The 26,093-nt window shown below is 42.7% G+C and overlaps 1 protein-coding gene and 1 non-coding gene across 4 annotated transcripts in view; both read right to left on the bottom strand.

Moving 5' to 3' along the window:
• Positions 1-18,158, bottom strand: part of ZFR (zinc finger RNA binding protein) — a 48,762-nt gene extending 30,604 nt beyond the window's left edge. For 2 of the 3 annotated variants that reach the window (XR_012832948.1, XM_075739502.1), the window contains exons 1-2: positions 17,964-18,120; positions 17,579-17,663 (exon numbers count right to left, since the gene is read on the bottom strand). Coding sequence is in view for 2 of the 3 variants with exons in the window: in XM_075739502.1 (XP_075595617.1) it covers positions 17,579-17,663; positions 17,964-18,000 (122 nt within the window). In the remaining variant the exon portion in view is untranslated. Of the gene's footprint in view, positions 1-17,578; positions 17,664-17,963 lie in introns of all 3 variants that reach the window. The other variant, XM_075739503.1, reaches the window with a different exon arrangement.
• On the bottom strand, positions 2,428-2,564 carry LOC142599618 (small nucleolar RNA SNORA66). The gene has a single exon (XR_012833196.1). It is a non-coding gene; the product is annotated as a small nucleolar RNA SNORA66 (small nucleolar RNA).
• Positions 18,159-26,093: the final 7,935 nt, after the last annotated feature.

The raw sequence follows: 26,093 nt of genomic DNA, 5'->3' as shown, positions 1-26,093 counted from the left end.
GCATAAGTTTTTCAATAAACCATATTAAAGTAATGAGATTTTAAAGACTTCCATGAAAATTAGCTCAGAACTCTTACATTTAATGCAGAGACACTTCAAATACACACCTCTGAAAATGGACTTCTCCTGCAAAACTTTAGAATTATAAACGCTGACCCCATTTGCTCAAACAGAAGTCCACTGCCTCACAACACGAAGCATCAAAAGGAGACAGCCAGGCCAAGCAAGATGACTGCTACGAGAGCTCTGGCAATCTTCCAGGCACGTGCTGAGACTAATCTGCCTCTCTAAAATTTGCAGGTAGGACAGTAATATGTGGCTATTTGCTAAGAATGAGCAAATATTAACAGTGGAAGTAAAAAATTACGGCTTCAATGATTTAATTATTTGAACAGAAACCAGAATTATTGTTCTATATTGACGTGTAATTCTGCATTATGATTACAAGCTGAGAATAGTTATTTTTAAACAAATAAAGTGAACTGGGCAAAGTATCACTATCTGACAGTGATATGAAGTGTATATTGAGTGATTATTCTGAATGGTTTAGTAACTATCCTGCACTGTTGTTCAATAATATTTAAGAATCTCTATAGGGTTTCACATCTCTGTAACACTATTAAAAGATAATGGATTGAAAGCAGCCCTGAGGAGGAGGATGTGGGAGAGCTGATTGATGAGAAGCTCAACATGAGCCAGCAGCGTGCGCTTGCAGCCCAGAAAGCCAACCGTGTCCTGGGCTGCATCAAAAGCAGCGTGACCAGCAGGTCGAGGGAGGTGATCCTGCCCCTCTACTCTGCTCTGGTGAGACCCCACCTGGAGTACTGTGTCCAGCTCTGGGGGCCCCAGTACAGGAGAGACATGGAGCTGTTGGAGCGAGTCCAGAGGAGGCCACAAAGCTGATCAGAGGGCTGGAGCACCTCTGCTATGAGGACAGGCTGAGAGAGTTGGGGTTGTTCAGCCCAGGAGAAGAGAAGGCTCTGGGGAGACCTTATTGTGGCCTTCCAACACCCAAAGAGGCCTACAGGAAAACTGGGGGGGGACTGTTTTTATAAGGGCATGGAGTGACAAAGGGTAATGGCCTTAAGCAGAAGAAGGGTAGATTTAGATTAGATGTCCCTTCCAACCCAAACTGTTCTATGATTCTATGATAATTCAAATTCATGGCTATCAAGGAGGTAGTATCCCCTATTTTTCAGAAGAAAATAGAAAAATTAAATCCATTTGAAGCAAATCTCATTAGTGGCAAAATGGGATTGTAGTATGGTTATGCTCAAAATCAACAAGTTACAGTATTTTTTTCCTAAACTTTGCAATAGTATTGGACTTCCATGCCTGCACTCCATTTTCTTCCCATCATAGGCCCCTGATTGCTTAAAAGACCACTTGTATTCCATCCAAATTTAATTCAATTGTGAGTTGTACTCACAATTACATTTAATTTTATTTTCAATTTCTTAGCATATGAAGGAAAAGACCTAAAACACTTTGGTGCAGCTCCCACCACTGCTTGAAACAATTCCTTCTGCTTGACATAAATAGGAAGAGTCTCTATTTTGTTGGTTTAAGGTGAGAAATTGGACTCCACCAGAAAGTTCAGGAAGAATATTTTATGATGGTAAAAATGAATGACACTGTATAAAATTAGGCTGCATTATCTACACAACTACCAATACAGAAGTGTGAAATATTCACAAATTCTGAGGTAATTATCATTATTTTATATATACCTCTCTCTCCACTAAAAACATTTTTATGATGTCTGAGACAACAGACAGCAGACAGTTTAACTCAGACCGCAGCTGAACACATCAACAGACCGATACTGCCAACAAGGAAAGTCTTGCTCCACCCTGTCCCCATTCTTACTCTTCCCTCCTCCCATATACCAAACCTGGCTAAGCCACTCTTTCCATCCCTAATGCTTGTTCTCCTACTTGTCAAGATATTCACTGCACTGATTTAACTCCTTAATCTAGCAGAAAACAATGAGATTTTTTTTTTGCTGGGCTTGTTTTCTAATATTGTAGAAATGTTAGAAACATTGGAGCTTACAAAACAAGTCTGATGAGTGCCAGAACCCAAGCAAGTTATACATGCAGAAACAGGGGGAAAAAATGGGAATCGGAGAAAGAACAGGGACCTGTCCAGGAAGCATTAACTTGGCTCTTCCAAGTTTCATGAAACTTAAGTTATTATTACAAAATACAATACAGTGCTCACAACACACTACATAGTAACAGTACCAGTCCGTTTATCAAAAAAAAAAAAAAAAAGCCTTTGTTCTCAGAATATATATGATTAAAGTTACCTGACAGTTTTCAGTATTTAATATTGTGAAGAGATTACTATCATTATCAGCAGGACTATTAACAAGATTGTAGTACAGACAGTTTCATTTCTTCTATGTTTTTTTGTATCAAAATTCCTTATCCTGGTATAGAATTAACAGCCCAAATAATTTGATTTCTAAGGCTAATACAGTTCTATGACCATGTTTACTTCAGTAAACCTGTTCCCCTTGCTTCTGCAACATCATGCAGAGCTAGTGATAGTGTTTGCAAGACTGCAAGAAAAAATATTCTACAATTGACTGCTTCTTCCTTTTTAAAAGTTACATTACATTATGTTACAGAAGTTCATGGTGACATCTTTTCTAAATTTATGACGTTCCTTTTTTTGCTCATGGTCCTAATGAAAAGCTTTTAACATTAAGATGACCAGATGTTTTCATGTAATTAATTTACATAAAAGGATTTTTGTGCCAACTGCTTCATTTAACTTACAAGAATTTTTATCCTTGTTTGGTAACTAGTGCCTCATCACATTTGTTGAGATGAACTTACCTCCTCCTAGATTATTTTGCCAGACTCCCTATTCCACTGATCTTTCATCTGTGGTAGGTTCATCTGTAGGTTCATCTGTGCACCTATCCTAATATTATCTATTCTTCTTTCTTGACTACAGATGACAAGAACCATATGCATCATTTCAGATGAAGTTTCAGCTGTGCTACCCGCTCTGTTCCAGAGAGTGCTTTCTTTCCAAACAGTCTAGCTTCCTCAGAGCAGCTTCTTGTAAAGTTACCTGTGTATTGATAATATTTTCCTTGCATCAAATATGACATGCCATACTAATACACATACTAATTAAGACTCAGAACCAATCCATAGGGAACTCCACTGCAATTATCCATATTTGACAATCACTCTTCTAATTTTACTAAACACCTCTACCAGCTCCTTCTCCACAGTTCTTTTACTAATCTCTACCTTAAGTAATAGTTTTCCATACTGCGCCTCATCAAGTATTTCAACTTAGTCCAAATAAATAAGACTCCCAAAGATTCAGGCACATGATCAAGTTACTAGAGCTACAACGAAATACAGTATGTCAGCTGAGCTATGGTGACAAACTACATGTGTGTTCTTCACCATAACAAAGTAATACAGTTTAGCTTAATCCCCCAACACAGTGGGGAAAAGTTGAACCAAATTACTCAGTATGGGCTAAGGACATGTTAACAGGTACTGCAGCACAGCAGAGAAGCAGGTAACTTCGTTTTCTTTGTAGATCAATTCTTCTCTTCCCCAAAATAAATTCTAATATCCTTATTAGCATCTTTGAGTTCAAGGAATTCTACCTCTCTTCATATGAAAAGATACTCAGTTCAATTGACTTTACTAACTAAGTGGAGCTTAAAAATCACAGAATAATTTAGATTGAAACAAAGATTTGAGGACCATCTGTTCTAATCCATTGCTCAAAGCACATCTAAGTTTAAAATTACATTAAGTTTCTCAGGGCTTCATCCAGTCAGGTTCCATCATCTCCAAGACTGGAGATTGCAAGACTGCTCTAGACAACGTGTCCCAGCATTCGAACGCTCTCACTGTCAAGAACTTTTTCCTTAGTTTATTAAAGCTTCAGTTTCAAAAGCAAATGAGCTCTAGACCAACATTTACGTAAGGCAAACCCAGTTTATGACCACTGAATTCAATGAAACTTCATATTACAATTCTTATAGTGTTCTAATTTACTATCAAAATAAACATCATTCTTTGATTTAAGAAGTTATGGGTGAAGGACTTGGCAGCTTCAAATCATGTTCTGCTGTACTGCTACATTACCTCTCCTGCCAGAAATTTTCTTTCAAGGAGAACATGTTTTATTCATACCTGTGCTGATTTTGGCTGGGGTAGAGTTCACTTTCTTCATAGTAGCTGGTATGGGGCTACAGTTTGGATTTGTAACCAAAAGAGTGTCGACAATATAGAAATGTTTTCATTATGGCTAAGCAGTGCTTACACAGAGCCAAGGCCTTTTCTGCTCCTCACACCACCCCACCAGCGAGTGGGCTGGGGGTGCACAGGGAGTTGGAGGGGACACAGCTGGGACAGCTGACCCCAGCTGACCAAAGGGATATCCCATACCATATGGTGTCATGCTCGGCGTGTAAAGCTGGGGGAAGAAGAAGAAGAAGGAAGTGGGGGGGGACGTTCGGAGTGATGGCGTTTGTCTTCCCAAGTCACTGTTATGTGTGATGGAGCCCTGCTCTCCTGCAGATGGCTGAACACCTGCCTGCCCATGGGAAGTGGGGAATGAATTCCTTGTCTTGCTTTGCTGGCATGTGCAGCTTTTGCTTTACATATTAAACTGTCTTTATCCCAACCCATGAGTTTTCTCACTTTCACTCTTCCAATTCTCTCCTCCATCCCACTGTGGGGAGAGTGAGCGAACGACTGTGTGGTGCTTAGCTGCCTGCTGGGGTTAAACCACGACAAGGCCACACCTATTTCTTTAGGTGATCATAATATTAACAGTGCTTCCCCACCAAGCTAACTTTGATTTCTATTTTCTAGGAAGAACAGACATTCTTTGATGCTCATCTTCCAGCTCAGATTACTATTTCACTGCATTTTCACTATCCCAGACAGAGCCAGTCCACAATCTACATGTTGTACTCAATTGTTCTGCTTCAGGTTCTGTAGATGTATTTTTCAGTCAACTACAGCAGGTCATTTCCAGCACCTTACTTAAGGTGTTTTGTCTCTCCCTACCTGCTTTAAACTGCTACGTACATAATGCTATTTCCTCATGTTCTTTGCTTCCTCCTCCCAAATCAGCTTGCTTCTATTCAAAAGTTTTATGCCCCAGTGTACACCTAGCTTGCCCTCATCTTTCACATCCTACCTAAGTAACCTCACGATTGAGAGAATTAATTCTTTATTCACAATTATTGTATTACAGTGCATGAGAAAAGTATTTTTTCGTAGAACTTCTTTGACTCTAATATTTGAATTACACCTATTCTAATTTCTACTGACACTAATGATGGGAAATACTAATCTTTTTGATGCACTGGTATCAGAACGAGTGCTGTATACTACGAAATACCACTATGATATTAAACCTCCTAGATAAGGCTGACTGCAGTGAGCTGTGACCACGTATCTTTCTCCACACTAATTTCCAATTTCACATCAGCCTGATTTTCTGGGGGGTGAGGGGCCACACTGGCTCACAATCTTGCCAAATTCATCCCAGAGCAAAGGCCACAGCAAAAAATGGCCTTGTCCATACTGTTGTGTGGTGTATACGACAAAAAGTTCACACCCTGAGAACAAGCTCTCAGAACAGAAGGTGTTAGCCATCATTACTCTATATTAGTTATTAAAATAACTAGATTAATTTCATATTTCTGTGGGTAATTTTTATTGCCCTCATCAAAATCATAATGTTGAAGAAGCAATTAAAAACCTTTTCTGAACTGCACAAAGATCTTTAACAAGGAAACTAGCAGTGTTTTTGATATTAAAAAATAATAGACTTCCAAAGTGAAAAAAAGCTGGCAGCACACTCTAAATTATTAAGAAGCTGGCTAGGAGGCAGAAATTGCTGATCAATAGCAATTAATTAAGTATTGGTGTCCACTTAGTAAAGCATTGTTCTCCAGTTCCAAAACAACACGGGTTTGTCTAACTGATATAGCTATATAATATAGGTTTATAAATGAGCAACACTCTTTCACACAAAAAGCTTAGATGAGAACTTGTGTTATAACTATTAGATCTAATACAGCAGAAGCCTCAGTTTTTAGTTACTGTTACATATCAACACTGATAGAAGGTCTGGATTTCCTGTGATAATATCAGCCCAAGAACGACAGAGAACTAAGAAACAAATATTGAATTCTCTCCTATAGAACACTTTGCTCATGTCCTTTATCATTTCCAGCTGTTGGCCTTTTCTAGTAAAAAAGCGTTGAGGCTTTTTTTGTAGAAAAGCAAGTTCAAAGTAGAAAGCTTTATTTATTGTTTGCACATTAACGACATCAAGAAAATACAACGCTTTGATCTGATGCTATGTATTTTGCCAGGTAATAACTTCAGATGACTTAAGATTGTAAGATATTGTATTTTCCACATTAAGATATTTGTGGAGTAAGTAATGCATTAAGAAACTTAATAAGGTATCTGTGGAAATTATTGTCAGAGGAATATGCTTTCGGGAAAATGCAGAACATAAAAGGTTCCCTGTAAGCCCTGCTCTTCATCACACTGACTGTTTTAAAAACAAAAATGAATTGTAGTTCATATGCACATAAGCCAAAGAAAAACAAAAATGCTAATCTCCAGCGCATCTCTGTACTAACAATCAACACACACACAGACTAATGCTGTTGCTATTCCAGCTCCATTTAGTGTGCCAAATACTGAAAACTCTCTTCCTAGAGGCAAAGAACATATTTTTGGGGGGGTTTTTTGTTTTAGTTTTCTGAAGAGTGCTATTTTGATAGAGAGTTAAGATCAGGACTAAAATCAATTTTGTCTCTACCCAAACTATTAGATTCCTCAGAAATTAGAACTTATAAAACATATTTCTTGCAGTTTTTTTTCATTTAAAGAACTGATTTTCAGGCTAGCTTAGCACAATATTTAAACTACTCTTAAAATAATTAAGCTACTCTCAAAAACTACAATTTTGCAGTTTTTCTTTCGGGGTACAAAGATCATAGAACCATAGAATGGTTTGGGCTGGAAGGGACCTCAAAGATCATCTAGTTCCAACCCCCCTGCCATGGGCAGGGACACCCTCCACTAGACCAGGTTGCCCAAAGCCCCATCCAGCCTGGCCTGGAACACTTCCGGGGATGGGGCATCCACAACTCTTTGGGCAACCTGTGGCAATGCCTCACCACTCTCACAGTGAAGAACTTCTTTCTAATATCTAATCTAAATCAACCCTCCTTCAGCTTAAAGATTGAAACAAGTATAACCTAACTCTACAAAAACTGAAGGAAGCACTAGAATCTGCTGCTTCTTCAGATCCTAACCTAGGAAGAGGCACTACTGAATAATTGTTCACATGAAGTTTCATGTGAGTTAATGGGAACCTGGGCAAAGTAAAAAAAAAAAAAAAAAAAAAAAAGTTTCTTTCTTCCTGAACATGCTTGACAATAAACAGCATAAAATAGTGAAATGAAGTATCACGCTACATTAAGTTGTACTTTACAAGTGCCTTTACTTCTCTTTTTCTAGAGCCTGTCACTCATGATGGGCACCAAATTTTGATGAAGACAGAATGTATCTTTTTAGAACTTCAATGAAAATTGTTATTTCCCATTATCACAAATTTGTGAACAGAATATTGTTTGTAATGCAATTCAGTAAGAATTCAAAAAGAGACCTGAAGGCATGCAAATGTGCAATGTCCTCTTGAATTCTGTTGAATTTCAGCAACTCCTAGTAATGTATTCTATGGTTTAACTATGCATGGCCTAAAAAAAGACAGTTCTTTGCAGCAATTTTGAGATTCCCTTCCTCTTCCTTGTTTCTAAAAACATGCTTGCATCATTCCATTACAAAAAACACTGATTGCTACTAGATAGCTAAACCATATGCTATTAATAACTCACCTCAAAGATGAATTTCCTTGTCTTTTCAAAACACTGTTACTGCTTTATCAATCTTCACATTCAGCCTCATGACCTGATTTAAATCCAATCAAATTCTGCAATGTTTTCGTCACTGTACATCACAGAATCCCAGAATGGTAGGGGATGGAAGGGTCCTCTGGAGACTATCTAGTCCAAGCACCCTGCTAAAGCAGCATCACCCAGAGCAGGTTGCACAGGATCGCATCCAAGCGGGTTTTGAATCTCTCCAGAGAAGGAGACTCCACAACATCTCTGGGCAGCCTGTCCCAGTGCTCCATCACCCTCAGAGCAAAGAAGTTTTTCCTCATGTTCCGATGGAACTTCCTGTGTTCCAGTTTGTGCCCCTTGCCCCTTGTCCTGTCACTGGGCACCACTGAGAAGAGTCTGCCCCCATCCCCTTGACACCCACCCTTTAGATATTTATAAGTGCTGATGAGATCCCCTCTCAGTCTTTTCTTCCCCAGACTACACAGCTCCAGCTCTCTCAGCCTTTCTTCATACGAGAGATGCTCCAGTCCCCTCATCATCCTTGTAGCCCTCCGCTGGACCCTCCCCAGTAGTTCCCTGTCTGTCTTGAACTGGGGAGCCCAGAACTGGACACAGTAAACATAACATCACAATGTAACCGCAAGTGTTTGTAACAGTGATACAATGTATGGTCTCTATCTACCTCCTTTTACTTAGTTGCACACAATGGACAGCTCATTTGCCTATAGTGCTTTTTTCATTATCAACACATGGATTTTATTCAAGTCTAGTCAATAGCTATGTTCACAATAGTAACACAGAAGACAAAAAGAACTGAGTTTAAGATGTTACATCTGCCTGAAAAAGTATCAACCACTAACATTTTCCCTGTCAAAATCACAGAATGGCTGAGCTTGGAAGGGACCTCTGGGGGTCATCTGGGAGTCCAATCCCACTCAAAGAGGGCCACCTACAGCCAGTCACCCAGGACTGCTTCCAGACAGCTTCTGAGTATCTCCAAGGATGGAGACTCCACAACTTCCCTGGGCAACCTGTGCCAGTGCTCAGCTGGCCTCACAGTAAAAAAGTGTTTCCTTATGTTCAGAGGTAACCTCCTGTGTTTCAGTTTGTGCCCATTGCCTTTGGTCATGTCACTGGGCACCACTGCAAAGAGCTGGCCCTCTCTTCTTCGCACCCTTCCATCAGGTATTTATATACATTAAGAAGATTCTCCCTCAGCTTTCTCTTCTCTAGGCTAGACAGTCCCTGCTCTCACAGCCTTTCCTCGTAGGAGAGATGTTGCAGCCCCTTCATCATCTTTGTGGGCCCCTTGTTGGACTCTCTCCAGCATGTCCATGTCTCTGTTGCACTGAGAGCTCAGAACTGGACACACGACTCCAGCTGTGGCCTCACCAGCGCCACGTTAGAGGGGAAGGATCGCCTCCCTCGACCTGCTGACAATACTTTGTCTAATGCAGCCCAGGATGTCATTCACCGCCTTTGCTGCAAGAGCACATCGCTGGCTCATGTTCGACTTGGCTGTTCACCAGGACCCCCAGGTCCTTTTCTGCCAAGCTGCTTTCCAGCTGGGTGGCCCCAGCCTTTCTTGGTGCAAGGCGTTGTTCCTTGCTGGATACAGAACTTTGCACTTCCCCTTGTTGAACTTCATGAGGTTCCTGTCAGCCCATTTCTCCAGCCCTTCGAAATCTCTCTTCTCTGGATGTCAGCATGACCCTCTGGCATATCAGTCACTCCTCCCAGTTTTATGTTCTCAGCAGACTTGCAGAGGGTGAAAATGTTAACCAGAAAAAACGCTAAATCTGTCAAGTTATCTATAAAAGGAAAGAAACTTCACTAGTACGGAAAATAGTATTCAATTCTTAAAACATTCTGTATTTCTGCCTTAAGCTATTACTTTGCTTTTCTAGTACCAATAGCACAACTACACTTTAACCTACCATTGTTGCATTTTAGTAGCAGACAAAATTTTACACGTAATTTAACACCCCACAGTTAAGCCTACAACCATCAATCCATTTTGAGGTTACAACTACAAAGGATGTAACTATACCATTAACAGAAACGCTTCCCCAAGTGCCCTGTTTCTAAAGACATGAGCTGCAAATTTCAACTAGTTGGCAGACTTCCCACCTAAAAATGACAAAGGCTCCTCCGATTAGTGAGGCACCTTTCCTCCCCAATTACCAGCACCTCCTCTGTCTCCCCATTGTTAGTCAATTGCAACACAGGCATATAGCCCAAATTAACAAACCCAGAGCCCCTTATTGCTTTTCTAATGTTGGCATACCTCCAACATGAGGGTGGGACCTCAGCGATTTAAAAATCAAAATCTTTTTATAAACATCAGTAGCTTACTGGAGGCATCTTGTGTACAGTTAAATAAGCTAGAAGAGTATGTTTAGAACTGAAGACTAACATTGGTTGAACAAAAGAGAACCAGAACCATGCAGCTCTATCATATTCAGTGAAGTCTCTTTTGCTAAAAATGTGTATGCTTTAAGACGTGATGGAACTCAAGATAGCACAGGCATAAAATTCGTAGAAAGAACACATTTGGAGTTTTTATACTATGATATAGATATGTTCATCCTATGAAAATACTATGATTACTTTCAATCCTCATGCATTTTAGAATGGCGTGCATGTAACATAATACTGCAAGATGAATAAATGCTTTTCTAAACAGAAGTTTAAGTCTAGCAGTATGTTTTCACTTCAGAATAAGCCGTAAATTCTACTCAGTATTGTCCTTATCTTCCTGTGATCCACCAGTTCAAGTCTGAATTATGCTTAGTGATACTTTAAGCTTGGGCTAGTAGGCCTGTGAATTACAGCCCTAATGTCTCTGAAAGACTGAATACTTTTGAAACCAGTGTCAAGTTGAAAAAGAGGTAACTGGGGGTGACACTGAGGACAAAAGGAAAGTTAATTAGAAGTACTGGCAAACATGAAAAAGCATTCCACCCCCAAACAATTCTCAACAGCCAACTTCGCCATCCACAGCATTTCACCTTCCTTTGCTGTTCTGCACCAGCCTTGAATATCCAGTAACATCATGCACTGCACTTGAATTCCAAACCAGCTGTAACGGCAAGAGTTCTCTTCCATATGGCTGCCTAGAAGAATGCATCTTAACCTAAACTCACAGGCACTGTGGTCTGCTCTGGACCTGAACTGCTAAAATTGCCTTTACCTGTGAAGGGTCACCACACTCATGCTACTTGAGGGCAAGTAAAACTTAACAAATCACTCCCAACTACCCAAGAATCTCCCATCTGTAACCTGTCTCATTAAAGCAAGGGACATGGTATGAATATCACTCAAGATGAAACTCAAACACTTAAAGATTGTTTATCATTTTTAACAGAAACCAAAATCTTAACACAAGGTTAGTTAAACAAGACAATCACATTTGCATATTTCTCTGCCCAAATAATTCTGAATGTCCCTACCTCTCCATCAGCATCACCACATTTCAATCAGCCAACTTTAGAATAAAAGAATAACTATGACTTTCTCCAGCACCAAATCAAGAATGCTAGTATTTTTTACAGGTGAAAGACAAGCCAATATTAGGTTGGTTGTTTCAAACTGAATAGACACACAGTGGTTCAAGTGAGTTAGAGAGCACACACATGTAAAGAAAAGAGGACTAGTATCACCAAATCCACATTTATTTCAGGCTCCTAAATTGATGGATTAATACAGTTACTTAAATAAGTAACAGATGAAGTTTGCATTGCACGCAGATTTATAACCTGCTGTAACACCACCACTAGCAAAAAAGCACAAATTGTAAAGGTATTGCAATATTCAGAGAAATCTTCTGTGTTGGCATTTGCATAACCTAACGCTTCTCTCAGTAAGTCATGATATTATTACCGGGTAGTGCACACAAAGAATTTTGAATGAGTGGGGCAGCAGGAAATTTTATGCAGTGACAACACTGAAAGGAACAAGAACGCTTCTAATACATTATTTACAGGTTTAAAGGGCACTTAGCTCTTTTGCTGCCTTTGATTAAATATGAAACAAGTTAAGATTTCAAATGTGCTGTATGAAAACTAGTATTTAGGAACTAATAAAGACAGACATTATTCCCTTTCTTATCTACTCAATTCAGGGAACTATATTGCTTACGCTGTTACAACAGTAAATACATTATCAACTCCTGCACATACTACTCCTGAATTTCCAAAATCCAAGATCTAACACCTGAGCACCTACCAATCTGGTCTTTATAACTGCTTCAAATATGAGTATTTAATGTTAAGACTATATTCCTTGGACAAATTTTAATTTGTCCTTCGTGTGAAGGATGAGAATGTATTTAAATGATCCACCGTGGCCATGCATAAACTAGAATCACAGGAAAACACAGAGATTTTGATGCAATAATAGCTTCATCATCTTTTCAGTTGCATATTTTAAGAAGCTATTTCTTGAACCCAATAGTTCTAGTATGTTGTCCCTTCACTACTATTATAGAATCATAGAATCATAGAATATCCTGAGTTGGAAGGGACCCATAAGGATCATCAGTCCAACTCCTGGCTCCACACAGGACCAGCCGAATCAGAGCATATGACTGAGAGCGTTATCCAGACACTTCTTGAGCTCAGTCAAGCTCGGTGCTGTGACCACTTCCCTGGGGAGCCTGTTCCAGTGCCCGACCACCCTCTCAGTGAAGAACCTTTTCCTGATATCCAACCTAAACCTCCCCTGTCGCAGCTTCATGCCGTTCCCTCGGGTTCTATCACTGGTGACCAGAGGGAGGAGATCAGCACCTGTCCCTTTGCTCCCCCTCGTGAGGAAGTTGTAGGCCGTGATGAGGTCTGCCCTCAGTCTCCTCTTCTCTAGGCTGAACGAACAAAGGGACTTCAGCCTCTCCTCATACATCTTCCCCTCTAGACCCTTCACCATCTTTGTTGCCCTCCTTTGGACACTTTCCAATAGGTTTATGTCCTTTTTGTACTGTGGTGCCCAAAACTGCACGCAGTACTCGAGGTGAGGCTGCACCAGTGCAGTGTAGAGCAGGACAATCGCTTCCCTAGACCGGCTAGCAATGCCGTGCTTGATGCACCCCAGGATAGGGTTGGCCTTCCTGGCAGCCTGGGCACGCTGCTGACTCATGTTCAACTTGCTGTCGACCAAGACCCCCAAGTCCTTTGCAGCAAGGCTGGTCTCCAGCGTCTCATCGCCCAGACTGTATGTACAGCCAGGGTTGCCCCTTCCCAGGTCCAGAATCCAGCACTTGTCCTTGTTAAACCTCATGCGGTTGGTGATTGCCCAGTTCTCTGTTATTTAGACTATTATCATTTTGAGACACTGGAATTCCACCAGGATTGATACTGGTCTCCAGCAAGTCTAGAATTGAATACGGAAAATCTTTATTACCAGCACCTTTCAAATATCACTTACTACATTAGATTTTCTCCTTTGAGTCCTCTGCGTGGGAGGACCACCGCTGTGGGAACAGTGGCTTTCCATTTATGGACACTGATATTGTAAGGGACCAGTTGTACCACTTGAATATTCACAAGTCCATGGGGCCTGACGGGATTCATCCCAGAGTACTGAAGGAGCCGGATGTTACTGTAGGACCTCTCCCGATCACCTACCAAAGGTCTCGGGAGGTCCCTGCTGACTGGAAGCTAGTCAGTGTTATTCCAATTTACAAGAAGGGCATGAGGGAAGACTCCAGAAACTACAGACCTGTTAGTCTAACCTCAGTTCCTGGAAAAATTATGGAGATCATCACACTGAGTGCTACTGAAAAGCATTTAAAGACCAATGCAATCATCAGGCACAGTCAACACAGGTTAACAAAGGGTAAGTCTTAACTAATTTGATATCCTTCTATAACAAGGTCACCTGCTTAGTGGATGAAGGGAAGGCAATGGATGCAGTTTTTCTGGATTTTAGTAAGGCTTTTGATACTGTGCCTCAGAGCATCCCTCTGGACATGCTGTCCAACTGTGGGATGAGTGGATTCACAGTGTGTTGGGTGAAGAACTGGCTGAAGGGCAGGGCTCAAAGGTTGTAGTGAATGGGGCTGCATCTAGCTGGTGACCAGTCATGAGCAGTGTTCCTCAGGGATCAATTCCAGGGCCAGTTCTCAATATATTTAGCAATGATCTGGATGCAGGAGTTGAATGCACCATTAGCAAGTTTGAGGACGATACCAAACCGGGAGGTGCTGTTGACTGTCTCAAGGGACAAGGGGCCTTGCAGAGGGATCTAGACAGATCGGAGCATTGCTCTATGATTAATGGGATGAACTTTTAACAAGTGCAAATGCCGGATTCTGCACCTAGGACAGAGTAACCCTGAGCACAAGTACAGACTGGGGGAGGAGTGGCTGGAGAGCTGCCCTGCAGAAGGGGATCTGGGCAGCCAAGATCTGTGCCCTGGCAGCCCAGAGGGCAAACCCCATCCGGGGGGGGGGGGGGGGGGTGTGGGGCATCAAATACAGCAAAACCAGCCGGCCAAAAGAGGGGATTATCCCACTGTATTCAGCGCTGGTGCGGCCTCACCTGCAGTGCTGCGTGCAGTGCTGGGACACACCATTTAACAAGGACGGGAAGGTCCTTGAATGTGTCCAGAGGAGAGAACAAAGCTGGTGAGAGGGCTGGAAGGCATGTCCTGTGAGGAGCAGCTGAGGACTCTGCGTTTGTCTAGTTTGGAGACAAGGAGGCTGAGGGGCAACCTCACGGCTCTCTGCAGCTCCCTGAGGAGGGGAGGTGGGGAGGGAGGTGCTGGGCTCTTCTCCCTGGTACCCAGTGATAGAACACATGGGTACGGTGCAAAGCTGCGCCAGGGGTGGTTTAGGCTGGACATCAGGAAGCATTTCTTTACCAAGAGGGGAGTCAATCACTGGAACAGGCTCCCTACAGAGGTGGTCCATGCCCCAAGCCTGTCAGTGTTTGGCATTTGGACAATGCCCTTAACAGCACGCTTTAACTTTTGGTCAGCCCTGAAGTGGTCAGGCAGTTGGACTAGACAATCATTGTAGGTCCCTTCCAACCGAAACATTCTATTCTGTTTTTTGAAATTATTTATCAGAAGCTATTTAGATTCTCTTCTTTCTGATGTAAAGCTTGGGGGTTGTTTTTTCTGCATGTCTCCAGCTGAAGATTTAGCAGTTTCATATCCTGAGATGTTCCAAGAAAGGCGTGTATCCTACAAAGAACTGCAGAGATTTTTTTGCACTTAGCTGAATTAAGTGCTGAAATGAACCAGATTCTATACAGTATCATTAGGGAGCAGTCACTGATATCCTTCAAAATTGCAGCCTAAAGTTCTCCCAATATGTCAGAATTTTTACAGCCATTTTGTCAAGAAACAACCACCAAAATCTGACCAATAACAATGTGTTAATTATGAAAAATTCTGGTACTTGCTATAAAAGTACAGCACTAGGACTTCTAAATGGCATATATCAAAGAACTAAGGTCTTCGGTTTCAAATGTCTGATTGCCCTCCTAAAACAACTTGCTGCTGTTGAGCAACTTTTTTTAAAATCCATGGATTAGTCTTATGGCCAGAATGACTTTTGTAGATTTATGAGGCTCACCTTATAGTATTAACTATGCAGATAAATATCCATTTGTTGATCTCTTATCCTAGTTTCTAAGAATGAAAGAATTTTATTAGTCTATTAACTGTTACTTCAAATACTAGTAACAATCTTAGAAGACTTGTTCCAATATTAAATCTTTTATTATCTTTCCTGCCACCACTATCTTTCTCAAATATACTGAAGTGGAATATACATTTTGTAGCACTCTGTAAACAAGCTACTCCTGTGCTTTCTGCTCAAAATATTAAACTCATTCTTATGAAAGGACTGCTTTAACTTTGATTGCTGTGTCTCTTCACTTTCAGGTGTGGTAAATATACAAACCATTTATAGGATGTAAAGTATTTTACTGATACCAAATTAAATAGTATCTTGCACTTGTGATAGCAAAGAAAAAAGCTTCTGAGCAGTTTTCCCATTTTCTCAAGAACACATTTGGAATTAACTATGAAAACAAGTTCTGAACTTGAACATTATTCTATTCCAATTGCATGTTTTTATATTGCAATTCAAAAGGAGATTTCAAATGACTTGTTCAGATTCCTAAGTCTAGAGACCACCTCAGCTCCACAATAAAAGGAACAGTAATTTTAAAAATTCATCTTCACTTCAAAACTGCAGACATATGGATCTCATTAATATGGATTAAAGATAATTTGTTTATATTTAAAAAAAAAGAAAATCGTATTTAGAAACTCCTTCATACCTTATGACAACTCAGTTTCAAATTTCACTATAACTGTCAAGTAGAACATAAACATGCTGTCAGCACCTAATCTTGAAAGAACTAGAAGACGAGCTAAGTTTAATCCTCTCCTTTAACTATTAATTGAATATCATTTACTCCAATGTAAATGTACTTCATGTCCATTTCCAGGAAAAATGAATAGGAAGAATAGATTTGGAGTCATTCGAAGACCTTCATAAAACTATATACTCCTGAAACTACGTCAGGTTTGCAATTTTTATTTGCTGGTTATCAGTAACACACATCTGCATTTGTTTGTTAATAAACTCTCATATATTTGCCTTATTCTTCTGGTTTTCCCATTAATCAAGACTTAGAAGTCAAGGAAGGTTTTTATTTAACGTTTATGAAATGAATAACGTAGATTCAAATGTGGAATTTAAGGTGCTATTCCAATGCAAGCCAAACCTGTAAAGATGTTCCTGATTTTATCTGGGTTTTGCCAAATTAAGTAATCTGATTTCAGAAAATGTGAGATAATAGGTGCTAACAATTACTTTTTAAGACTGATACACCATTTGGACACACAAACACCACAGAGATAGAAAGACTTATGGCACTATGTCTATACAAGATGCACAGTTACAGGTCACCGAGCTCCACTAGAAGACCTGCTCCTGGTCTTAGATCTATCAAAGCTGGAAATCTTTTCAAAAGATGCCTGGCCATCAAAATACCTTCAGTACTTTCTTAGAGACACTGATTATAACATTGCTTCAATGGAATGAAGTTCCTTGCATTTTCTGGTGCTTCAACTCTTCCCTTAGCCATCCAGTCTCCCCTAGGTTGGGTTCTAATGTATGTTAAAAAGGACTCTGATCTCCCATACTGACATAAGAGGTGGCAAAGACTTGGGGAGCAAATCCCATCTTCCCTTAAGCTGAAGGAGGAGAAGGACCTGGGGACAGCAGATGGTAACTCACTGGTGGTATTGCCTGCAAGTGGCCATTTTAATTTAAGGGCCCTGGGACCTGATCCTGCTGCTGATTCTCCTCCTCGGTGCCCAGCTCCACCTCTCCACCCTCATACCACTGGGGATACCGGGAGGTCCTGACCAGGAGGATAAGAAAACACACCCGCGGGTGGGGCAGGCCAGCAGAAGGGTCCCAGGCACAACCATCCCCAAGGAGCGGGGTGCATTAGAGGCCCCCGTACGGGGCGAGGGATGGGAGCAGTCCGGAGTCCTCTACCCGGAGGGGGCCGGGAGGTCCCGGACAGGGACAGGGGATCGGAGGTGAAGAGGGAAGAGGGGTCTGCGGGCCCGGACAGAGGGAGGGGCGGAGCAGGGCAGGGCAGGGCAGGGAGGGGTCGCGGTGGTTACCTATACTGGGCAGCAGCCCCGCTATGGGTGAATCCAAAGTAGTTGCCGGTGGCCATTTTGGCATCTTCTCCCAGCCGGCTGGGCACTGTGGCGACGATAACCAAGAGGCGGCGGCAGCGACGGCGGCGGTCGGGGCCATGACAGGAGGCCCAGCAGGAGGAGGGGGGAGAAGGAGGCGGAGGAGGAGGGGGAGGGAAGGAAGAGAGGGGGACAGACAGACAAGAGACAGAAAAAGCGCGCGAGCGCCAGGTCACACACAGTGCCTCAGGACCCCCCCCCCGCCCCGCCCGCGGGCCGCATCCCCTCCCCCTCCGCCTCCCCCGCGCGCGCACGGACACACACACGCACGGACACACACACACACACCCGGAGCGCCGTTACTTACCATAGGTGAACGAAACTACCGGGCATATGGGAATCATTAGTCCGAGCTGGCAGCGACAGCGGCGGCTGAACTCTCAACTCTCACCCCCCCCTCCCTCCTCACCGCCGCGCTCGCTCCCTTCCCCCCACCCACCCACCTACGGCGACAACGGCGGAGTGCGGCCAGGCCGGCGCCGTGCGCACGCGCGGGATGTGCGCGGGGGCCGCTGGGAGTCGTAGTCTGGCCGGTGGCCGCGCCCCCCCCCCACCCCCCCGTACGCAGAACCGCGCGCTGCCTGCCGCAGGAGCCGTCGCCGCCGCCGCCGCGCTCGGGGCGCGGAGTCCCCCCATGCGCATGCGCGGGATGTGCAAAGTCTCCTGGGAGCGGTAGTCCCGCGCCCTGAGGCCCAGGCGCCATGGAGGAGCGCTCTCGGCGGAGCGCCGCACGGACGGCCCGCCTGTCCCTGTCCTCTCTGCGAGATCCGCTGTTCCGCACCCAAAACCACACCACGCCTCTACCCGCCGACTCCCCGTCGGTTTCTCAGTCTTGCCTGCAAAGGCGCAACACAGCGCACTAGGGGTTCCTGTGGCAGGCAGCCAGGTGAAGAGGGTCACCGCCGCCCCTGCCACGTACCGGTGTTTGTCCCCACGCACGTTCTGCGTGTGTTAGTATTTGATGGATTTCCCACGCATGCACATGGTCAGCTGAAGCCTGGAGTGCACAGTAGGTACCTAGTTAGCACCCTTGCAAGGCCACGGAGCTAAAAGCAGCTGTGATTAGTGCACGCATGCGGAGTTCACAGTAAGACCTCAGACTTGACTAAACCTGAAAGCAGTTTTAGATTCACCTGGGCCCCAGCTGCACCACCACAACTGCATACAAATCCCAGAATGGCAGGGGTTAGAAGGGACCTCTGGAGACTATCTAGTCCAAGCACCCTGCTAAAGCAGCATCACCCAGAGCAGGTTGCACAGGATGGTGTCCAGGCGGGTTTTGAATCTCTCCAGAGAAGGAGACTCCACAACCTCTCTGGGCAGCCTGTCCCAGTGCTCCATCACTCTCAGAGCAAAGAAGTTTTTCCTCATGTTCCGATGGAACTTCCTGTGTTCCAGTTTGTGCCCCTTGCCCCTTGTCCTGTCACTGGGCACCCCTGAGAAGAGTCTGGCCCCATCCCCTTGACACCCACCCTTTAGATATTTATAAGTGCTGATCAGATCCCCTCTGTCTTTTCTTCCCCAGACTACACAGCTCCAGCTCTCTCAGCCTTTCTTCATACGAGAGATGCTCCAGTCCCCTCATCATCCTCGTAGCCCTCCGCTGGACCGTCTCCAGTAGTTCCCTGTCTGTCTTGAACGGGGGAGCCCAGAACTGGACACAGAACTCCAGATGTGGCCTCACCAGGGCAGAGCAGAGGGGGAGGAGAACCTCCCTGGACCTGCTGGCCACGTTCTTCTTAAGATACCCCAGGTACCATTGGCCATGAGGGCACACTGCTGGCTCATGGAGACCTTGTTGTCCACCAAGACTCCCAGGTCCTTCTCTGCAGAGCTGCTTCCCAGCAGGCCAGTCCCTAACCTGTACTGGTGCCTGGGGTTGTTCTTCCCTAGGTGCAGGACCCTGCACTTGCCCTTGTTGAATTTCATTTCATTCTTCTCCACCCAGGTCTCTAGCCTGTGCAGAGGAAGGGCATGTGAAGAGCAACATCACTGTCATCAAACTAAAACCATGTGCACATTGTCTGACCTGTCCTCAAAGAACAACAGCTGGTGCATGTCCACAAATTAATTCTGCAATAGTTCCCATGTACTTATTGTACACAGGAGGCAAAGCCTCACCCATGCAGAGCCCATTCACCTGAAGTTTCTAGACACCAGCAGTCCATCACATTACTCATAAAAACCGTTGGGCGGCGTATTGCAGCCAGTGCAACCTTTCATTCAAAGTGACTGATTTCGCATGTGTTCCCTATGACTCTGTTCCACTTCTAGGCAATCCTTCCCTCTGAGTGGTGGATGCCTCTCAAAGCTCTGAACAAAGCAAAACTTAAATCCTTAAATACTTGCATCTCATTTTTGTACTTTGTCTGTGCTATGATCTGCCTTTTTCATAAACTAATCAAGACTTATAAAACACTTCTGGATTAATTAAAAAGCAATCATTTTAGAAGTATTTGTTTTCTGTAACTCACACCTACTCAAAACACCCCTGCTTAGGATCTCCCACGGTCCTCACAATAGCAGGGGTTTCCCTTCTCCCACAGTACCTGCAGTCATGTTAGGCAGTAAGTCTTCAACAAAGATATTATTGTTCGTAAAACAAATAAAAGGAAAGTCATTGCTCATCTAAAGCTTACATTATTGCACCAGCATATGAAGTATAGCTACTTAAGATGTCAAACCTCCTTGCCAATTCACTGAACATAATTTGTTGGTCTTTCTTATTAGTTTTGCATAGGAACTAAATAGTTCTGTACCTCTTGTTCTTTCTTATCCAAAAGGATAAGGAACCTTACAATAGGAAAAGGAACCTGCGTGGGAAAGGGAATGAATTTCCAACCTCTGTGATGCATTGCTACTCAAACTGCTTTTCTGTGAATAAAATGGGTATTGAGTGAAGACATTTAATTGCTGTGGCGTATAAAAGCAAAAGCCCTAAACCTGAAATTATATACAAGAGTACTTCAGGAGAGAGCTCTGCACAAATCTTCTGTAGAACTTACAGGGCTTGACCTCTGCCATGAGAGCCTCAACAGACTCAGGACTCAAGATACGCAAATGATAGATATCTATACTTTCCCCTCCTTATTTTTCTTAAAAATTGTTCATAATTGGACTACTAGATCATGGTACTTGGACAAGAAGGAAATCAAAGTTTTCTTTGTTCCACTGTCTTTTGATTTTTTTCAGTTATAAACCTTACAATACACTGATAAATACACAGTATTCAATACACATTTCATTAAAAATATAAGCATCTATATATACACATAGACATTCACACACCTTTTAACACTGTACCACTAAAGCTGTATTTCACAAGTGGGTAGGCCTGCAATTGCCTATTCCTTCTTCACTGATGAGATAAACTTGAAATATTTACCTTCTTTTCAACCTTTGGCTCTACAAGCTGGGGAAGGAAAAAAAATATTCTTAGTCACAATACAGATTTCTGTCTTAGGTTTCATAATTTCTTTTGTCCATGTAACTTTTAGTGGTTCTAATTCAGATATTCCACCCTATATGTTGTGATTTCAGCCCTGCATATGTCTGATCATAAGCTCCCATTTGGCAGCCCGATTCAGCTGCAATTTCAGCAGAAGTTTCAGATTACTTTTCTGGCTGAATTTTGCATATTGAATCTTCAGTGCAGATATCACTTTAAAAAGATTTCAACATAGTAAGTGTGACTTCTCATAAACTAAGTGTGACCAAAAAAAAACCCCACAAACCCAAACCAAGAAGGTTTCCCATTTTCTTGGAAAAAAACCCCAGTGGTATTATACAAGTCTTTCCTTCACCAGTTTCCTAATAAGAACCTGATGCTTCCTGGTGACTTTGTGAACCATTACATAACATCTATTTATGTTACTACGTGCTCACAGGATCAGATTCATACTCTATACTTAAAAAACCTCAGTGGGTTATAAAACAAGATTGCATCTCTGTAAGACAGGTGCATCAGATTTGCTTGAAAATGAAACAGTAAAATTCAGATTAGATGCTTTATGGCATTTTTAACTTTACCAGTTTCTGTATCCTTAGCTGGAAGGAAAATAAATGGAGTAATGAAGTGCAAATTATGCAGCACAGGGAGAAAGGCAGAAAAGGTTTAGTGAACCATTCAAAATATTTTTTTAAAATAGGAAAAAGAAACTTCTTCTGTTCTTATCAATATTACAGAAGAATAGCCAAGAATTTTCAGAATGAAAACATACACTGGAATGCAAAACTTTAATTTGAGGTTAAATAGTACTTTATTTGTGCAAAGTTCAATGCATCTAAAAATATTACAGACAAAAATGAGAAGGCAGCATTCAGAAAAACAAATCTGTGACCTTCATTTCATCTATATGAAAGGAGATCTCCAAAATACGGTGAGAAGAAAGCACCACATAACACGCAGTGTCACCAATCCTACTATTTACTTTAACGTCCAAGAGGCACATCTCTGCTGCTACCACAGGAATGCAAAACTGTAGTTGAAACACAATGAGCAAAACTCTAAATCTTTTGCACCTTCTCTGTAAAGCACTAAAAGTGAGTAAACATGGACTTTTTTGGTAACAGATGGAGGTAAGATTTCTCAGGGGCAACCTTCCAGTTTATTTAAAACCAGACCCCCATCTGGCTTTTGTGTGACCACCAGAGGGCAGGGCAGATGTAGCAGGGGATTAAAGCTTTCCTACACAGAACAGGGGAAAAAACCTAACATGGTTTTGTTAACCATGTTAACAAAAGCTGCGCTTTTATTTCCCGAAAGCGTAATTTAATACTTCGTGCTGTCTTTCTAAAAGCCCTAGAGAGCAGGAGGTTTAAAATCAGTGTAAGGAGTCCAATGCTCACCTGGAAGTTATTTGAGATTGCTACAGAGACAAGACATTCATCAGCTTATCAACCTTCTTATTTCGAAGTGAAATTACATTTTTAAAGCAGTGAAGACAAAGACCAGATGTTTTCACCAAGGTTTTCAGTGATTAAAGCAAAATAATGTTACCTTTTAAAAACAAGATTTAGATGTTGAACAGTGATCGTAACAACAGAAGTGTTAATAAAATAATTTACTAAATCACAGGTAGAAGTTATTGGTGTTTAGAATACCAAATCGCAACATAAAACTCCCATCACCCAAACCCAAGCATAATACAAAACTATGCAAGTCCAAATGCAAACTCAAATTACCAATCATACGCAAATGATAAATGAACCAGTTACAGCACAGAAGCAAAAATACTGCCTGACAACATCCCTTACTCATTTTTTCCTGACACTTGGTGTCCATATTACCGGATAGTTACTACTTCCTCAGCCAATTTCTTCACCCTTTAAACTAGTAAGTACTGAATACTAGACCTTTAAAGAGCCGTCCCTTCTGCTTGGCCCAAAATGTGTTTCCTACCAGCCTACTATTTGTAACTAGAAGAGTCAACAATTGCAGTTAGTAATCTGAAGCATGAGCTTGTATTTTTCAGGATTCCTATTCAAATCTACAGGCTAAAATTTCTCTTTGAAGAAAAAGCTAATGCTCCAACATTCTTCTCAGCCAAAGACAAGTGTCATATGAAATGAGGCAATCAGGCAGCAACTAGAAGAATTTAAGCCCTTTTAAGGCAGCCACAGAAGGGAAGTGTTTGATGAGAGAACAAACCCATTACAATAATCTATTTTAAGAGCTCAGAAAGTGAACTATACCCCTTGAGGGGGATAGATGACTCATTCAGAAGTTAACAAAAGAAATTTACCTTGGAAAAATTAAGGCTTCTTCCCCAGTTTTCTAAAGCTAGCATCTTTTCTTAGTATCTTCTTTCTTCTTTTTAAATAGAATAAAATATAGTAATGGTAATTTACCAAAAAGCTCAAAGAGCCACTATACTCAACAACCAGAATAATTCTCAAAGAAACCCATCATTACTGAAAAACAGAACATGAATTCCTCAGTTGTAGCAAACACTGTCTTCTCCCCACTGACCTGTTATTTGGGAATTCAGCTGTAAGAATAAACTTGGTGCTTACTTTGGTGGAAATGCTGCAAGTGGGAGAAGTTAACTCATTAAGATCCAGCAGCAAAATTTCTTTTAGTCATTTTGATTTATTTCAAGGCCAAAGGACTTGATTAAAAGGGAAAAAAGAATTGTTGATTTGGATATGACGCTCCTAAAACCTTACCGTTCTTTGCGTATCAGGTGTTGACCTATAAGAAAGCAAAGCAGATACGGATTACAAAGACCTGAACTACCATTACTATTCTAATATGAAAAGTTAGTAAAAGCCTTGAAAAGAATAACTATGTACTATGACTATTCAAATTAATATTCCACATATGAAAGCTATTTTGTGTGAAATAAGTATTTTTTGTGGTGGTGATGGAGTTAAGCATTAAGTGTTAAAAGATCATCTGTTCATCTTGCACAATTAGATGGCTTGACAAACCTAGTATTTGCACAGTGGTGATAATTACTCTATTTCTATTTGGTTTACTGTACTTTAATTCTGTATAAAAAAATCATAGTTTTATTTTCCAAAGGTCATACATGTAGTAAGAACTGTATATTTTTCTATTTTTCTTTTCATTTTGCAAGATACACAACCACCTTATGAAACAGCCAGTTTCCAAGAATTAGTTAAAAGAGTGCACTGCTAATTTCTGGTATTAACTTCCTGTTTTCCTTCTACTAAAGTGAAAAAAGGTCATACTGAGAGCCAGTTTACCTCAATTCATGTCGTGGGCTGTACAGACCTCATGGATCCCTTCTAAAAAACCTCTTCTACCTCAGGCAAGTTTTCAGAAACACTGCTTAGGACTTGCAGCTGCTCGTGGTGACTATGGGGCATTATCGCCTCTCGAAACATGACATTTATCCTTCTGGCCCATGTTAATGAATTTTGAAAAACACCCAATACTTTTGATTTTCAACCCTTTGTTAATAGGTGTTTGTTCTTGAAACTACAGAGGCCAATCACCCACTACCCCACTCCATCTGTACCAACAACAGCTTTATCTGGAAGCTAGGGCTGGGACCAGAGTCCACTTCCTATTTCTGATAGTTTGCTTGCACTTTTTACAAAAAGCTTGCATTGTCAGGGTAGCAGAAGCACAGGTCTAGAGGTAATAACAATGAGAAAAGGACTAAACTAAGCAGATAATGGGTATCTGAAGCACTGGGATCCTGTCACACTTAAGCACACCTACCTGACCCATTGGTGCGAATGGTGATAAGTGAACAGTAACAGGCTGTGCTAGTTTTGTGTTTTGTATGAAGTTGTATCAACTATGATAATATATTTAATGTTAATAAATCTCATAATAAACTGAAAGTACAGGCTTGAACAGGTAACATAGGAAGACACAATATGAAACCATTTGTGCTCCGGCAGCATGCTTGGCCTGCAGTTTGCAAAGGCTGCCAAAAGTCTTCTCCTTTCACAAAGCTGGGACCAGAGGACCCTATCCCCAGCTCCCCTCCAAAGAGGTGTCATTTTGGTTTGTCTCAGCAGCTGTTGCGTAGTTGTTTAGATGAACTAAGCCGACAGCACCTCTTCAAGCCCTGAGGCAGGGGACATCATCAGCAGGGCACTTAGGGTGCCGTGTTCTGTTGTAGACGTGCTACAGAAATAGGCAAGATTGTCAGATGGTATTTCTGAGTGCTTTGGGTTGGGGTTTTGCGCCTTTTTTTTTTTTTTTTTTTTTTTTTCCTTGGAGGGCTTTTAAAAAGTAGCTGTTTAAAACAGGAGCCGAGATTGCTTTAACCTTCAGTCCCCAGCGCTTCGGACCTGGGCCTGACCCAAGCGCACTCCCGACACGGGAGCCCGAACACTCGCCCCCGCCGCAAAGCTCTGCGGGAAGAAACGGCAGCCCAAGTCACCCGGTGAAAGAAAGGGGAACCGGCGCTTTCCTCAACAGCGCCTCAGGTGCCGCCCGGGGCTGCGGTTTCGCTATGCAAAGCCACCGCAGCGACACCGCCTCACGGCGCCTCCTCCGGCGCGGCTGCTGCCCGGGCGGCTCCGATCGAGATCGAGGAACGTCTGCAGCGTGCGAAAGGCGGCACGCATTTACGGAGAAGGGTTCATTTTAAGCATGAAGGGCCCTGCTCCCGGCCGCCTCTCGCAGCCCCTCAGCCGAGGGCAGGCGGCTGGCGAAGGCCCGGCCTCGGCGGCGCCTCCCCTCAGCAGGGCCGCAGGGGTCCTGGCTCCAGGCTAGGCCGGGATGCGGGCAGGGCCCTGCGCTCACACCCACGGGCATCCCTCGGAGGACGCGTTTCTGCCGCCCCCAGTTGGCGTGAGGCGGCGATACGGGGACCGTCCCCACGGGAGGCGATCGCTGCCGCCCGACTGAGCCCCCCGCCCGCGCAGGGGGAGGCGGTAACGAGTGACAAAGGGACGTGTCCCCTTTAAACACCTCCCCACCGCCCCCTCTCACGTGGTACAGGGCGGGGAT

The sequence above is a fragment of the Balearica regulorum genome, chromosome Z (genome assembly GCF_011004875.1).
Source record: "Balearica regulorum gibbericeps isolate bBalReg1 chromosome Z, bBalReg1.pri, whole genome shotgun sequence".
Lineage (NCBI taxonomy): Eukaryota > Metazoa > Chordata > Aves > Gruiformes > Gruidae > Balearica > Balearica regulorum.
Note: the sequence above shows the minus strand (reverse complement) of the source record. Positions and strands in the feature narration are given on the sequence as shown.